At 50.7% G+C, this 17,951-nt stretch overlaps 1 protein-coding gene across 2 annotated transcripts in view; it reads right to left on the reverse strand.

Moving 5' to 3' along the window:
* Positions 1-8,530: 8,530 nt before the first annotated feature.
* Positions 8,531-17,951, reverse strand: part of VAV3 (vav guanine nucleotide exchange factor 3) — a 157,537-nt gene continuing 148,116 nt past the window's right edge. For both annotated transcript variants that reach the window (XM_087827792.1, XM_087827793.1), the window contains exons 26-27: positions 11,320-11,471; positions 8,531-10,627 (exon numbers count right to left, since the gene is read on the reverse strand). In XM_087827792.1, coding sequence (XP_087683918.1) covers positions 10,586-10,627; positions 11,320-11,471 — 194 coding nt within the window. In that variant the 3' untranslated portion in view covers positions 8,531-10,585. The remainder of the gene's footprint in view (positions 10,628-11,319; positions 11,472-17,951) is intronic.

Consider the following 17,951-nt stretch of genomic DNA (forward strand, 5'->3'; position numbering starts at 1 on the left):
AGCTATTGATTCATTCCTAAGGGAAACGGGTTGGATCCCGGGGACCGCGGACGGTGGCACAGGGGCCTCTTGGGGCTGCCCCAGGGGGTGACCCCTGCGCGAGCCACAGGAAGAGCGATGGAGAGGCAGCCTCCTGAGCGAGTCACTGGGCTGTTTGCTTCGTCCCTGGGCCACATGTTCCCCGAGTGATCCCTGCCCGGCCCACGTGTCCTCGGGGAGCGGGACGGCAAGCGGAGCCGGCGGCCGCCGCGAGCGGGCTCGGGGAGTCCTGGGCAGGAGGGGGCCGCCCGAGTGTTTTCTCGCCGATTCTCTTAAAGATCAAGGGCACTTGGCAGCCAGCACGCCTGTGCGCCCCGGGGCCAGCGGCAGGGCACCGGGCAGCGCCCAGTCCCACCGAGCGCTGGTGCCTCCGTGAACCTCGCACGAGGCCCCCCGGGATTTAGGAAACGGTCACTGCGGGGTTCAGAGTGGGCCGCAGCCTGGCCGGTGGGTTTTCTGTTCCCGCTGGAGATACCCACCTGCTGGCTCCTGAGCTGCGGGGGGCGGGGCTGCCACCCTCCGAGCGAAGGGTGGAGGGACCCCGAAACTGCTGCCTCCGCTTTCTCCCTGAGCCCCCCACTGACCATGGGGACCCCCAGCTCTCCTCCGCAAGCCCACCTCCTGAGCAGCACCCATGGGTGCCGTGCACCCCCCCTCAGCTAGGCTGCAGCCCACCTGCTCCATCCGACGGGCCTCCTGAATGTGGGGGGGCACACGCAGCAAACAAGAATACAGGGCACCCAGTTAAATTTCAGATAAACGGCGAATATTTGTCCAGTGTAAGCATGTGCTAGGCATTTATTATTTACCTCGCATTTAAAGGTAACAGGGTGGCTTGTATTTTATCTGGCAACTGGCCTTTGTTTTGTTCTCTAAAGTAGCCCTCTAACCACCCCCAGCCGCACCCCCAGCATACACGCGCGCACGCACACGTGTACACACACATGCGCACGCACATGCATGCACGCACACAGGCACACTCGCTCCCAACCCGAGCAGGCCCGGGGCTGGAGCCGGGTAAAGTCCCTCCCTCCCCTCCCTGGGCGGCCTGCCCGGGTCGGGAGTGGCCACCGCAGGCCTGTTCCCACTCGTCTGACCAGCTTCCGGCCTCAGCCCTGCCGCCCGATCACTCAGCCGGGCCGGCGCGGCCCAGGCCCCAGCAAACCAAGCCCTTGGCTCCATCCAGCTGCTTCTGTAGCCAAAACGGGCCCTGGTTTTGCCGGTGCCTAAAGCTGACGGATAATAACTTAGCCTTTCCACGCAAGGCCCTGCCCGCACCTCCCTCTAAAAGCGAGGGAGCCCCTCAAACTGCAGGGCTTCATCCCGCCCGGCGCGGGCACCAGGCTGTGCCCGGAGAGGCTCCTTGCCCGCCCCCGCTCTGCCCCCGCTGAACTCTTTGTCCGCTTCCTTAAGGACTTCTTGTTTTGCCTCGGTCCCTGGTCCCCTGAAGCTACCCCCCAGCGCCTCCCCGAGGTCAGGGCAGGGAGGCAGACGGCCTTCCGAATTCTCAAGCCCGAGGACTGACAGTTTTGGAGCCTGTCCCTGAGGAACGCCACGGTCTTGACTTATATCCCAACGACTCCGGTGCGTTTCCGACTCCCGAGAGCCACAGCCTCTCACCCGGGACGAAACAGGGCCGGCTTTTTGGCCCGATGGCCGAGCCCTGAAGTCCCGGAGCCGGCCGCCTTCTGGCCCGGCCCTCCTTCCTCATGATCCCTCACGCCTTCCTGTGATCCCCCAATGACTTGGGCCGCGCTCTGTCTGCAAGCTGGGGGCTCCTAACCTGTGGCGCCCGCTCACACTGGCTCCTCCGCAGGGACACTTCCCGGGGGATGTCGCACATGCATATGTCACACTCGGAGTGTCGGGAGCTGACGCGTTCCTTCTCCCGGTTCTCACTCTCACCGCTCCGCATCCCAAACCCCATTCACTCCAGTAGACGTCTCAGGAAATGGCATGCACCTGCGGTTCAAGGCAGAACCTGGGGTTCCCCTTGGGCCCCTCTTACCCCCTAACCACCCAAATCCTATTCAACCTGGGCCTAGGTCACGCCCCTGTCTCTAAGGCGAGCCCGTGGGAGCTCTCACGGTGAGCGCAACGGGAAGCCACGGGTGTCTGCAGTGGAGGAGGGACGTGCTGGGCCGTGGATCCCGGCGGCCGCGCTCAGAATACTATGCTGGGGCCAGACCGGAGTAAAGGAGCAAAGGTGGGAACAAAAGAGCCAGGTAGGAGGCTCCTGCAGTAACCTGGTCCGTGATCACGGCAGCTCCAGCCCGGGCGCTGGCAGAAACGTTGACTGTGGTACATACCTTGAAGGTGGAGTTGACAAGACGTATGGACGGGCTGGATGGCGCCTGTGAAGGAGGGGACGCGGTGATGCTAATGGCTGTTGGCTGAGCGGTTGGAAAGATGGGGCTGTCGTTAACCGAGATGGGAGACGTGGAAGGAGCTGGTTGGAACATATTAATTTTAAGCAGCCAATTAGACATTCAAGGCATTTCATGCTGCTCCGAGTTGCATATTTTTAATTAAAATAGCACTTGTCAAAACGCCTGATATCTTTTAGGATTAGCCTCATTCCGTTCAGGCTCCAGGCCCTGGCACCACCCGTAACTTTATCGATGGCGTAAAACCGGTCGAAGGGGATGCATTCATTTGGTTCTGTCTGCAGCGCCAGATCCCCAGAACTGCCGCTGTCTCGATATTTACTCTGAGCATCGTTTCAAAAACCTAATGAGCAAAACATTCCCGGTTGCGCAGAAGGTTTGGAGCCGCTCTTCACCCTAAAGCTTCCCAGATTCAGAGGTATTAGGCGAGGTTTTCTTGGCCAAACCCTGTGCCAGATCTTCTGATAAACCATCTGCTAGGAATCTGTCCCTCTATACAGTGAGCCAAGCGCTCCAGATGGGGCCGTGAAAGGGCTCCGGTCTGGATAGAGGAGGCAAAGGATTAACCGTGGGTATGTTTTCAAATCACGGGGCCTGGGCCACCAAGGACACCATCAGATAATGTCCTCCCAAGGCCTTCTTGGAGAAGTGAAGCCATTGCTGACCAGGATGGGGGACCAACGCCCCGCGAGTCACTCAGAGAACCTCTGTGGGTAAACTGAGGGCAGGTGTTGCCCCATGAGTAACTTGAAAAAGGTTTCAACCCCCCCCAACCTGCTGAAACACAGTTCTCCTTCAGATCCACAGTACTGAATGGGTGAGTGCATTTTCTTAAAATAACTTGCTTGCTAAGGAAAAACAGGTATATTTCTCAGACTCGAAAGTGCATCCAAGGAAAATAGCCAAGTCCTCCAACAGTCCATCATCCACCTGCAGGTTCCTGTGACAGACCCCGGGGCGACGGAAATGTGAGCAGCTCCATCCAGGATGGGTGGTCCCCTCTTGAAGGACACATGGGGCGAGGGCTCTGTGGGATTTCCGGGACAGTCAGTCACGGTGCCTCGCTCGCTGTTGTCCTATGGGATGGGGCTGGGGTTTGGGGATCTTCCCAAGTTCAGGGTAGGAGTGCCCATCAAAGAACCAGCCAGGTGTCCCTGTGAGTCAGCTCACAAGACCCATCACCAATGTGTAAAGTCAGGAAAAACATGAAATTCTCAGCTTTTTTCCTAATGTTGCATTTTAACAATGCTAGTAGATCAAACCAGATGAAATTGCTGGTTAAGATTAAAATATCAGCAATTATCATAGGGGTCAATTTACAATATGCCCTGGACATTTCTGTTCCGTACACTTGGTTATACTGTGTGCTTGGTACCCGAGGGCAAGTTTATTAAAGGGCATGTTTAAAAAGATGTATATGAAATGAAACCATTCAGGGCTGACCTTTGCTTGCATAAAGACTGAGTTTGCATGAAAATGTCCAACCGTTTTGTCTCACTAATGCATGGAGGGGACTTTGGGGAGCACCTTTCCTAAGCCTTTATTCCTTCTGATGAAGAGAGTGAGGTCCTGAGAAAATGTATTTGGTCAAGGTCACAGTTAGGAAGTACAGGGCCAAGACCAGCCCTCCCGCCCTGAGTCCCAGTTCCGTTTCTCTCATGGGAAAATCCAATTTCTGTTGCCTGGAAATGTGTCGGGCGGGTGCAGGCTGTGTTTATAGAGAAGCCACCTCCGCGGTGTGGATAACACGGGCCTCAGCAGATCTGCTCTAACCCGAGGGCCGAGACCCGCTTTCGCAGGTCCTGGGCCAGACCCCCGATGCCTGGCTGTGTCTCGTCTCAGGCCCTCTCCTCCCGCTTCCTCCAGCCCTGCGGGTTCCTGAACCCACTCATTCCACCAGCTCCTCTGGGCCTCGGCCTTTGTTTTCCACTGTCGCTGGCCCAGGGACGCCTCGCCAAGCCTCGCTGGTTTCCTTTAGCCCTGCCCTGAGCTCAGTAAACAGCCTGCTCGTTAAACTCTCATGACTCACGGGCCGTGTGTTTCTTGCTGGGATCATGACAAATGCAGCTCGTGTGGATTCCATCAAACGGCAGGAGGTGTCGTTCCACAGAATTCGCAGGGAAAAGCACTCGGTTCAGGTCCCCGTCACCCCCACTCCTCACAGGACCGAGCGCTTGACCAACCAAGGACTTCTTGGGGTTCTGAAAATGCTTTTACTGTCTTTCAGACATGACTTCTTTTTATAAAATAAGTCTGTCCATCATCTGGTGGCCTTTTTTTGTTCTCCCACAAGGAATTGATCATTAGCACTCGATTCTCATGTTTACTCTCTTCCGAGCTATCACGGGGGGCAGGGGGCCCAACACTCAAGAGAAGCACCCTGACATTCAAGGACCAATAAGCCCCTGCAACAGCCCGTATTCCACGGGGAGGCAGCGAGTGCCTGTAGCAAGGGCGTTTGCTTTGCTTCACGTTTGACTTTCCGCGGTAGCTGTGCCAGGCGAGTAAGGGGGGCGCAGGTGCCCACGCAACGCGGTCAGCGGGTGCGGTGGGGAAGGTGCGGATGGTCTCCACTATCTCCACGGCGCGGTCGTCTTCTCTACCCAGCCTGCGGGCGCTGGAGTGCCCGGGCTGGCTGTCGCCTTCGCCCCCTGCCTTCGTTTGCTAAGACGGTCCGTTAGCCCCAGGACCTCAGATACACCGCGCATTTCCAACTGCTTTTATCCCGCCCCAACCCCTCCTCAAACTACGGGCTCGTACCCGACCGCCTACGGATACCGGTGCTCGGGTGGCCGACAGGCATCTTAGGGTTAATGTACCTAGAACTGAGCAGGGAATTTTTCTCCCCAAATCAGCCGCCCACCCTTCCCCACGCGTGTGTAACTCCGTGCGTGCGCGTAAACACCGTTTAAGCCAAACGTTGGCATCAGCATCAGCCTTAATGGTTCTCTTCTGCGCATCGGTCCACATTCCAGTGACACAGGGCCAGCGTGACTTCAGGATACACCCGGCGTCCCGGTGCTTTTCGCACCCTGTGGCGTCACCCCCGGAGGAGCCACCTTCACTGTCGCCCGCATTGGGCAATCGCTTCCCGTCTTCTACCCCTTCGGAAAACTCCACCCACGAGCCAGAGCGGTTCTTTGAAAAACCAAGTTTCGTGATGTCACTTCCCGGCTCCACACTCTCCAGTGGTCCTTCCAAAAATAAAAGCTGAAGTCCTTGCCATCACCTGCAAGGACCTCCGTGATCTGATCCCAGATTAGCTCTGCCATCATCTGCCAGCCTTCCTTCCCCTTGTTCACGCCGTTCTAGAAACAGACCCACAGCCGAGACCTGGGAGGGCCGGGCCAAGCGCGCCCACCCGGGGCCTGCACACGCTCCTCCGCCCGCCTGCAGGTCCTCACCCGGCAACCGCGTGGCTCCTTGCCGCCCGCTCCGGGCCTCTGTGAAATATTCCCCAGAGGGGCCTCCCGTGGCTCCCAGGTCTCCGTGAGCACCGTCCTCACTGCCTCCTCCCTCTGCTTTGACTCTCTTGTTTTATCACCTCCCGCGTGCATTACCCCAGGTGTATGCGTTTAGTGTCCGCCTCCTGTTCCTGCCAATACAAAGCAGGCTCTGCCCGAGCAGAAAACTGTCTGCTTTGCCCATCACTTATCTCCAGCACCCGTGCATACAGGTCAGTGCTCAATACATGCACTGAATAAACAGAAACTGTTGAAGAGTTTGGGGAAATGATATACTATCATCAAAAACTGGCCAGGAGCAAAAATGGGAGCAGGGTTGCCAGGCGGGGGCTCTTGCAATCGTCTAGGTGAGATGAGGTTGACTTTGGAGTAAGGAAGAGGGAGTGGAGGTGTTGGGGAAGAGACGGATTCAAGTCTTCTGCCCTCCGAAGCTGTGCACCCCAACTTCGTTTGAGCCCCGGTTCTCTATCTGTGCCATTTACAAATCCGATTCTCTAGCCAAATATTTATCCCACGTCTTGGTGCAGAAGGCCACAGATGGAAGTAGCCACAGAAGTGACAGACTCTAATGCCTGCATCCTATGTATGAGGAAACTGCGCCTCGGGGAGACCAGAAGTTCAACTCGGAGGCTCTTGGCTTGGCAGTGGAAGAAGCCAAGGCTGGAATCTACTAAGACTTATTTCCAATTCTGGGCTCTATTTGCCCGTTAGCTGTGTTGCAAAATTGTCTTGGAAAAAAAAAAAAAAAAAAAATGTATGTACTTTTAATAACATCTTAAGAACTTTGAAACTGCTAATTGTTTTTAAAATAACTTGCTATGTGATTACAAGTTTAAGTTTGGCTCTTTGCACAATTTTAATTGTATTTTGGGGCTGTGCTGAGAAGTCCCAAGAGAGCTCATCAGATTTTTGTTCAGGTCGTTCTGTTCAATGGCTTCTAACGTGGCACAGCAGCCAAGTACCACCCAGGGTTGTTAACCTAGGATTTATTAGGGTTTAACCTCCACGTGCCTCTGTGCCTCCCCTCCCCCAGATATCTACTCAATGTCACGTCCGAGGCAAGACTTAAACATGGGATTATGTGCGACAGGAAAATGCAAAATGAACTGAAGAGCACAAGTAGACCAGACAGACTGAATAAAGGTAAAGAAAACGTTTGTATTAATTTAGATCCATTTCGTCCCACATCAGGAATGTCTCCTGCCATCCACCCAGGCAAACATCCCTCATCGCCAAGTGTGATAAATGCTGCGGGCGTTTCCCCTCCTCCCACTCTTCCTCCCTTTTTCATGCTATGCAGGTCGAATTTGCACAGAATTTGGGAGCATTTCACTAATTCATTTAAGTAGGTTGCTAATTCCTAATGAGCTCAGCACAGGAAGATACCGCGAGAAGCCTCGCTCTCCTGGGGAGATGTGTGATCCCCACACACAGGTGAGAAAACAAGGGGTTCATGTGGAGCTGACGCCCGAGAGGCTGCAAAACACGCAGGTAGAGGTGGTATTGTTTCTGCTGCAACTCCTTTCGTTTCTCCCAAAGTTTGTCCCTCACTTACAGCCCTGAGGCCGAGCAGGACAGACCTGGGACATGTGCCCGGGAGAGGTGCAGCCTCAGCCTCTCCCTAGCCCCCCCCCTTCCCATGCTGCACCCCAGCCCTGCTGATCTCTGCTGAAGTTTTATGGTTTGTGTTTTTTGTGTTTTGTGGGTTTTTTTATTGATTTCAGAGAGAGGATGGGAAAGGGAGAGAGAGATAGAAACATTGATGAGAAACACTGATCGACTGCCTCCTGCATGCCACCTACTGGGGATCGAGTCCACAACCTGGGCATGTGCACTGACGGGGACTCGAACTGGCAACCTTTTGGTGCATGAGATGACACTCAACTAACTGAGCCACACTGGCTGGGGCTTATCTGCAACTACTGAGTATGCCTTACAGGCCACTGTTCATCACTTAGGCAGCAACTGTGACCTAACCTGATCAAAATTAGGGCTTCCATTCCCATGAGGTTCACTATGAGGTTGGTATACACTGTGCCCCCTTATCCACAGTTTCACTTGCCATGGTATCAGTTACCCACAATCACCCAAGGTATGAAAATGGAAAATTCCAGAAATCAATTATTCATAAGTTTTAAATTGCACACCATTCTGTGTAGCATGGTGGCTCCGTCTCACCCAGGATATGATTCATCCCTTTGTCCAGAGTCTACATTGTACACGCTTCCTGCCTGCCAGTCTCTTAGTGGCCATCAAGGTAATCAGATCAACTGTTGCAGTATCATAATGTTTGTGTTCAAACCACCCGTATTTTACATAATGATGCCACGTTCGCACAACTTTTATTACCATGTATCGTTTTAAATGTTCTATTTTATTTTTAGTTATTATTGTTCATCTCTTACTGTGTCTAATTTATAAATTAAACTCTATCATAGGTGTGTATGTGTAGGAAAATCATAGTATGTATATATATATATCTATATATACATATATAGATATATATATAGGATTTGGCACTATTTGAGGTTTCAGGCATCCGCTGGGGGTCTTGCAACTGATCCCCCATGGACGTGGAGAGACCTCTGTATGTCGAATTATGGAATCATTCAATGGAAACAATCTCCAGCTCCTGAGATATCAATTTAATGCAAGTAGTAACTATTTATTGTATTGACATATTTACAAAATACTACAAAGTGAAATACCACTCTAACTCATCATATTACACAAGGCTGCATACAGGCAAGACAAAGTATATGGAAAAACATTTACTTCTGTCTTTGGTATTAGAAATCTACACAAATCCGCAGCATTTAATGTTTCCAATACAAAGTATTAAACGTAGACAAAGATGGCATCAGTAACATCATGAAAAGGGGCTCTAACATTCTCTGCCAGGATCAGGTCCATGAAATGCAACAGGAAGACCAAACACCACTTGTAAGGAAGGGAGTCTAGTGGCTAAAATAACAATAAAAGAAACAATCAATACACGCTACTATACCCTACACAGGAGTGTTTCAGTTTGCATGACACTGCTCTCTCTGTAGCAACAGACAGTAACAGACAGAACATTCCCAGACTCAGCGTTGCAGATAAGACTTCAGGAGACCACCATGAGGGTACAACTTAACTGTACAGAACGTTTTATAAAATTCATTTCTGTGGTCATTTACACATATACAAAAAACAAAAACAAAAAAAACCTTAACTGGTTTTAGCAAATAACAATTTCTCTAGAACACAATCACAGTTTACATAATTCTGAGGTAAAGGTAATCCTGACTCTATCTTATTTGAGAAGGGAGGGTCTCTACAGGGGAAGGAGGCCATTGAACGTCAAGTTCTGGAATTCAAGTGGGTTGGGGAGCAGGCAGGTGACACTTCCCTCATTTCAGACATGATCCAAAATCTCAGACTGAACGCTCCTTATTTGGCTCTATTAAGTTAATGATTCTACTGTTTTGTTTTCTTCAAACATGAAACACTGTCTGAACCTTGTCTAGACATGACTTGTGCTATGGAAAAACTATTTCATCAGGAAAGGGCCAAGTTAGTGTCTTAACCTGACTGTCTTGCCCGGGCCCTCTGTGGTTCATAGGAGGAACATATCACATAAAAAAATGAAGGTTTGGTCAAATAAATCCACTGCAAAAACTGATCTTCCCACCAGTTAACACAGACCTAGAAAGGGCCTGCTGATTGACGGGGAGCCCACACTGAGGGAGACCAGAAACACCTTAGTGACCCTCCGGTCCCAGAAATGCATACTGGACTCAGCTGTGCTCTCCTTCCAAAATCCTCAACAAACTTGTGTGTTTGTGCTACTGTAAATACTCCAGGAAAACGTGAAAATCAGCAACTATGTCCTAGGTCTTTTTTGGGGGGAGGAAAAGGTATGTGCTCATAGATGTTGCTTCTGTCAAATGACTTCACATAAATTATAGCCCTTAAGCTGTTTCTGCAAACAACTCATCCTCACTCGGTTTCCTTGCAACTACCTGTCCTATACCAGCCAAGGTGATTTCAGAGTGAGACACCACATTTCCGAAACAACCCTATGAAATCACGCAGGTTGGGAGGATTTCATAGGAAGACTCTTTTTTCTTTTTATAAAGCAACTTGCAAATATGATCAGGACATCAAATGAATTACTGAATGGAAGTGTTGGCCAGGCAATGAGTCACCTTGCAAGGCCATTTAAGACCAATCATGCTGACCCTTCAGGTGGGCTGCCAAACAGCGGAGCTCTCGTTTGGCTGCCTGCTGGGAAAGGGAAAATTAAACTTCTGCTTCTTTGTACCACAGAAGAATTCTGGTGAATGGCACATGAGAAGAAATAGGTGGTAAACATTTACTGATGGCGGAGTTCGTGATATCGGACCAGATGAAGGAAAAAGCAAGATGAACCGATGTGTTTGCTGGGCTCTTTGGAGGAGAAATGCTTCTGGCTATGCCCTGGTCCCTTACCATGACCGGCTGGTGGGCTGCTCCTTGCCCAGCTGCAGGCAAGCTGTTCACCTGTCAGTACCAGCATTTTCAGATCCCAGGATTAAGACTTAGGAGGGAGGATGTGGAATAGCCGGAAATGCAGCTTGGAAATACTTCGGGGTTCATTCACCCGCCGTGCACGCTTCAGTGTGTGTCCCATCGCTGAAGTTTCCAGTGCCAGGGGCAGCACCAGATCGGCATCTACTCATCTATTTCCACATACGTGGATGGAAACCAGCCCACCTGCAGGAGAAAAGCAACCAACAGAGCAACGTGACCTTGCATCTGGCCCTTCAAAGGGTCTACAAACAGCATTTGGTTTCTAGAACACCTGGGTGAGCTGCAGTTTTATACCCAGTCGGTGGGGGTGCGGGGGACTGGGTTAGTGCCTCCTGGGGCCTTAAAAAGTGAGTGACAGCCACGGAAGAGTAAAAGAAGCTGAGACAATGTTCCCATTGGCTAGCACGCAAATGAATATGCAAATGCAGGGAACACAGGATTCTGGGATTTACTGATGCCTATCTCTGCGACAGAAGGGAGGCGAGGGCTCTGAAGACAGAGGCCTGTGCCCCTTTCCTCCCGATTGAGATCAGCCGCCCACAGACTATTCTGTTCTGCACACTGAGTTCATGCTCTGAGGCCAAGGAACTAAAAACGGAAATGTTCCTGGACCCCTGTCCAAACAAGAAGCCACCACACTTGCCCAGGTGAACCTCATTTATGCCACTGTCACATTCACTCAATGCATTTTTCCAGAGGGTCTCTCATGGGTAAGAAACACCAGCAGGGTCCGGAGCTGCAGCTCTGGGTGTGGGGTGGAGAGGTAGGGGCTGCAAGGCCATGTGGGGGGACTGCTCCCGGGCACCACCATGGGGGCCAACAGCCACTGGTCCTCCCCACTCACAGGCACAAGCACGCCCAGGGGGACCACTCACCTTGCCGTTCACTTCTCCTCTCCACCAGCCGTTGCCACTCATCTTGGTGTAAATCTTCACCACGTCTCCTTTCAGCAGGGACAGTTCCCGCATGTCCCTCGCGCAGAAGTCGTAGCGGGCGACGGCGATGCCCAGCACCTTTGGACTCAACACTGCGGAGAAATGACAGGGAGTCGCTGATTTGCTGTGTGACGACCCTGAGAGGCTAGTCGGGTGGGCGTTAGCGATGCTATCAAAATGCATGGCCGTGATTTCATACGCACTGGTGACAATGGCAGGGGGGCCAGGAAGCAAGCGGCGGGATGGCTGTTTCAATTCAGTCGGGTGGATCATGGTCCCTCCCTGACGTCTAAGGGCCACGGTTCTGTTTACACATTCTCCATAACATCAAAACGGGGACTAGTTTTTGTTAATATAAAAAAAAAAAACGTTCATATCTAAGTTACTATCTAAGGAGATAGATCTAAGATAATGAGCATACATTTCCTATTGATGGTACAGTAATCTATTTCTAACTAGAACCACTATGGTAAAATACTTTGTTTTTATCTGTAAACTTTTTTGACTAAGACTCCAAACAACCCAATTGCTTTGCTCAGAGAGTCTCCTATGGAACCTAGGTTATCACTTCTAGTTGCACGGCACTTCCTTCCCCAGCCATCCTTTTTTATTTTTATTGAACCTATTTGGGAATAAACTCAGCTATTGTTTAATATATAATTTCACTTGTGTAAAGAAGCTTAAGTCAGGTTTCACACAAATACCATTTCTCTTTCAAACAAATCCTGCCTCCTCGCAGAAAACCTTCACTGAGGTATGGAATGAAAATTGCACCAGTGTTCGGCTCCCTATATTCAGGTTTTTTAAATGGTCGGAGCTAAGTTGCTTTTTTACGGGGAGCTCGCTTCCTCCCTGCCCTCACCTGTCTCGAAAGGAAAACTGCACTCGAGCCATATACCTGCTGGCCCCTACTGTTCCCTGACACCTCTCTATATGAGCTTCTCTACCTGTTGTTCTTCAGGGTTATAAAGTGTTTTCAATTATATGTTCGGTGATTCTGAGAATCACTCGCCTGGGATGGAAGGAACTGATGTATAAGAAAATGAAACAAATAGGAAACGCCATCCGTCTGTGTTTTTAACGGGGCCCAGAGCCCAGGCGGCCGCAAGGACCCCCTGTGCTACTCCTGCCCGCGGGCACACAGGGGTCTCTGGCTTTGCTATGACAGACATTTTTTTTAAGTCTCCAGGTATCAATCATAAGATAACCGAATAGCAATGCTGCAGATTTCAGAACTGTAAAGGGAGTAAAAAATGGGTTACTCTATTTTACTGTCCGGACAAAACCCACTTTAATGGTTTTCTTACTGAATGCCGTCCCATTATGGGGCGCTGCCTTACTCAGGTGGGCGCACATAAAAATACCCCGGTGATGGAAAAGGCCAATTATCGACTGAACCTCGAGGCCCTGCACGGGCCTCTTAGGTTCTCGGGGCCAATTTTTCTCACCTATAAAATGCAAGGTCTGCACTCAATGACTTCTAAGGTCCTTCTAGTTCTAAACGGCTCCAATGATTCCACTGGGGCTTCGAGGTTAATTTTTTTTAAATCTGTAAGGAAACAGACTTTATCTAGCCATAATGTGCTCTCCTACAGGTCCCATAAATAACCATTCAATTCTCTAGCTAATGACAGAAACTGAGACCAAAATACCCATACACAAACGATGGGCACAGTGGTCCTTCGAAGCAACCTGAGCTGAATTTCACTCTTATATTTGCAGACCAAGTTGGGATTTGGGCTCTATTTCTTTTCTCGGTGGAAATTCCTAAACACTGGCTTTTCTCAGCTAAAATTTCTGACCCTTAAGAAAACGAATGGTTTTATAGTATATTTCATGCCCCCCTTTATCCGCTCGACCCCCACCCCTTGCCCTCCTCTCCCGACAGGCAGAATAGAAACCGTCTCGCTGACATACTCAACGCAAGCACGTACACACAGCAGAGGAGTGAAATGTCATGACCAACAGCGGCTCGGTGACAGCGGGGAGGAAGGTGCGTGGTGCGGATGTGACTCTAGGGACTGTTTGCGAGGAGATGTATCTACGTGAGAAGCCACACGGAGAAGGCAAAATATTTCATTTGCAAACGGAAACATGTCGAAAAGACACATAAAAGCCATAAAGCAGTACCTGACCAGAAAGGAGTGGAGGAAGGGGGGACAAAGCTGTGCTCTGGAGGAGTGACAAGAGAAAACCCACAGAACAGAGAAGGGGCTTAGAGAGAGAGAGAGGGGGAGAGAGAGAGAGAACGTTTAGGTATCGGCAAAAGGACATCTCAACACAGCTACTCCGTTGTCTAGCATCGTAAGGAGCTGTCACATCGAAATTGGGATTCCAAGCTTCCCTTTTGTCACTTTGCTCCTTTACATTGTCTCTAAATGAGAAGCTGGACTTTTACACTCTGACCGACGTTCGTTCGCAAATTCAAGAAAACCACTCATAGGTCCCGATTTGCTAGGGCCCCCCCCCCATGCAGATCAGCTCGTCTCCAGCAATGAAGCACAAGCCACCCCGAGTCGCATGCACCTGGGAGAGGAAGCCAGCGCACCCCCCATCGCGGGCACACGAGGAAAGCCACGCGTTCAGGCGCCCAGGAGGAAAGCTCCGGGCCCCCGGCACGGCATTCATGTCAAGCAGCTGCGATCAGAATCTTCTTAAATCTTATCTAAAATATTATCATCTCAACTAACGAGCAGCTCCCTCCCCTCGGCTGGGCGCTGGCTTCACGCCAAGCTGGACTCTCCCCCCTCGGACGGAGCGGCTTCTCGGATGCGCCTCTGCCTGTCACCCGGGTCCCAGGCTGCGAGTCCGGACGCCTGCAGGCCACCGCTGTGCGGCTCGACCAGCGCCCCTGAAACCGAATCATCCTGAAACGCAGCCTCCTCCCCGGAATCTCGCTCAGTCTCCCACGTTTCTGTCCCTTTTCTGTCCGTGTTCTCTTGGCAAAGGATCCCTGGAAACTCGGGGTACGGCCCCCAGCGGGCCTTCTTGCTTTGGATTTTTTCTTTCCAGTCTATTCTCAATCCTGCTCGTGGGCTACTCGGCCGAGACATCACTCCCTCTCAGTTATGAACCCAAACTCTCGGCGGATTCCCTGACCAGTCACGGTCCGCCCACGTCCTGCCTTTCTAACCAAGTCCCTCCTCAGTGTCCCACACAAATTCTTTTCACCCAGACCCCCCAAGGCCCTCGGCTTCATTTTCAACTCAAAGCTCCGCCGGCTCGGTCTGGAACCTGCTCCTTCACCCTTCCTCTGCTCGGTCTGAAGCGCCTTGGCTCCACAGCTCAGCTCAGGGCCCTCCCTCGAACCTTCCCTGATCGTCCCTGCCCCGTGTCCCCTTTCTCTGTCCTTTCCAGCCATCTGCTGGGCACACACATCACGGCACTCCCGGGCTCTGCCGCTGAAAGGCTCCGCGTGCTCCGGGGCCGCATCTCCAGTTGGTCACTGCCTCTGCAGAGCAGGCCCCGCTCTTATATTGCTTCTGCATCCCCACTGAATTCAGGGGGGCCCAGAGCTAAGCAACCGAAGCTGCTGAACGGACAAGTACCTCAGCAGGTATTTAATTCTGCAGGCTCCTACATCTCCTCCTCCTGTTTGCTTAGCTCATCTTTTGCTCACTTTAATTGTTCAATAAAGACTTCCAACGAAAGCCAGCATGACGCACAGGAGAGAACACGAGTCATGTCAGGTTTTATTCCCCAGGATCCCTCAGAGCCTTAATCTATCAATGATATTCCTAAGATAACTGTAATTTTTTTCTGAGATGCTGACCAGCTACTAAATATCGTAGGTCTCGTGGCACGAGCCGTACTGTATGCCTGAGAGTAGACAGTTAATCGGTTTCTCCTGCCACCCAGTGTATAGCTCTCAGCCAAGCACTGTAAAGATCGGGAGGGATGCTTTCTACTTTTCCACGCAGCATAGCGTGACTTATCGTCGCCACTCTTGCTAGACATCAATTTCCCCTGCCTTCGGATCCTTAATTCTCTTGAGCTGGTGACATAGCATTTAAATGCCGGGCACCTATGAAGACAGGAATATCAGATAACATGTTTTCCTAGGCAAGTGTGCATTTAAATCTAGATGTAAGCCATGTCAGAATAAGGCATTTCACACAAATATTGTACAGAATGGTGGAGCCTGCAAAATGTATTTCTACCCATACTGAGAATATATCCACCTATTTCTACACATACAGACCGTTTGCTTGTTTTTTACTATGTTTTTATTGATTTCAGAGAGAAAGGGGGAGAGAGAGAAACATCAGTGATTAGAAAGAATCATCGACTGGCTGCCTCCTGCATGCCCCCCACTGGGGATCAGGCCTACAACCCGGGTACGTGCCCTTGACCAGGAATTGAACCCACAACCCTTTGGTGGGAGGGCTGATGCTCTAACCACTAAGCATACTGGCCAGGGCCTGAAGCCTATACTTCTGCTGTAAAGGCTAATTAATTAATCATCACTTTAAGTACTAAGCTCAGCCTTGATCAGGTTGCTCATGTTCATGAGCCCGTGAAAATCTATTCCATTTTCAGCCACCTTTGAAATCTGCACACGGTGGAGACCAAGTGCAATCAATACTCCTCTCCTCATGGTACTATTATGAAACCACACAATATTTTTGAGCTGCCACTCAATTTTCCATGACATGTGTAAGTGAACATAACCCTAAGCATTTGCTAAGTTCTCTCTGGGATAGACACTGCCTAATGCTCGGCTCCACATGTGTCCACACTCATTTGGGAAATAAAAAGCTGTTCATAAAAATATCAGGCAATTGGACCGATGGTCCCGCCGTCAATACGGGGGTCCTTGGGAGTCTGCTGCCCAGCACTGGCCTAGAGGTTTTCCAGAAGAACTAGGACCCTAAGTGGGCTGCTTTGATGTGCGATCCAGGAGGCTCTTTGCACCAAGACGGTCTACAGATGGCCCCGCAGCAGAGAACGTGCTGAGAACTGCAGGTTTAATTTAGAGTTGTGATCCCTAACCTGGTTTTATTGTGGAGCTTAGGCGTGTCTTTTTAGACTCCCAGCAACATTCACAGTCATTGCATCAAATATCTGCTCCCCCATCTCCCTCAATAAAACAAACTAAAAACCCCTTGTTCAGTGGTTATTGTATATTTTATATACTGTCATTGAATAAAACAATGAATAATTCCGATTGGTTTCATTTAATTGAACGGTGACATCTGGTAAGTGGTCAAATCTCCTTTAACCTGAAATTCAAAGATATAACAAGAAAAACATACATCTGGAAAAAAATGGACAACTACTTTGTATGCAATGCTGCACAGTACAAACATATCAAGTCATTCATGGGGAAAAAACCACAAGAGGTATAAGGCCTTCCCTATTAATATGGAAAATTAGACCATTTCATATTTCTGGGATTTCAGATTATTTAGAGGCCTTGAGCTTATTGATTCTAAATCCTTACTCTCCGAAAATAACTGGCAGACATTTGTTAACTAACTACAAGTGTGCAAAGTGCTGTGTTGGGAGCTATAGGAGATATGACAAGTAGGACAGCGTCTGACTTCACAGGAGCTTACAAGTCAGTGAAGGGAGACACACAGAAGTGAGAGAGAGATGTGGGAATCCTGCATTCTGCACTGAGAATGCTCTGGCTAGGCACCAGGCTCCATGTGAGTCCCTCCCCCAAAAAACCTCCAATCTTCCAGTCGCTCAGGCCAAAAAACTTACAGTCATTCTCGAACCTTCTCTTGCTGTTTTAGCTCACATCGAATGCGTCAGAAAGCCCTGTCGGGTCACCTTAAAAATATATCGCCTAGATGGACACACTTTGGGCCAAGCTGCCACCATCTCTCACCTGGATTGCTCATGAGCCCCTTAACTGGACTCCATGTTTCTACCTCATTCCCCCTTTTCCCATGTTTTTGTTGTTGTTTTTTAAACAGAGAAACCAGAAGAAGCCTGTTAACACTTTACGTCAGACCATGTCTCTCCTTTGCTTAAGTCCCTCCAAAGCTGCCCATTCTCGAGAGTAAAAGCCCCGGTCCTATCAGGTCTCAGCAGTCCGGCTTCCTTTACAGCAGCCTCACCCTGCTGCTGTCCCCCTTGTCCCCTCTGCTCTGGCCGCATGTCCTCTATGACACCCTCCTTTGCACTGGCTGTCCCCAGGCGCTGGCTCTGACTTGTATTTTTTCCTGCAAGGTCATTTGTATGGTCGCAGTGACCCAGGATGCCCGTGACAGTTTTTGAAGAATTACTCTAATTTAATTTGTCACCACATCACACGGAACACGCTAATCTATATTGTGTTTGCAAACCCACCCATCTTTCCAAGCTTTCTCAAGTGTCAGCGACACTCGGCGCTTTAATACCGGCTCTGTCTCCCGCGGCCCTCAGGCCCTGACGCTCACAGGCCTTTTGCGAAGGGCACCGTGCGAAGCGCGTGCAGATAAGCCACGGCGGCCGGCTGCTCGGGCCTCTGTTCTGTGCAAACCATGAAATGAGTGTCAGTGGCTCCTAAAACTCCTGCCTTCGACCCAGACCACCTCTCCTCGGTGCCAGATCCCTGCTGGACCACCGGGTACGTGCAGCTC

Source organism: Miniopterus natalensis, chromosome 19 (genome assembly GCF_054644295.1).
Source record: "Miniopterus natalensis isolate mMinNat1 chromosome 19, mMinNat1.hap1, whole genome shotgun sequence".
Classification (NCBI taxonomy): domain Eukaryota; kingdom Metazoa; phylum Chordata; class Mammalia; order Chiroptera; family Miniopteridae; genus Miniopterus; species Miniopterus natalensis.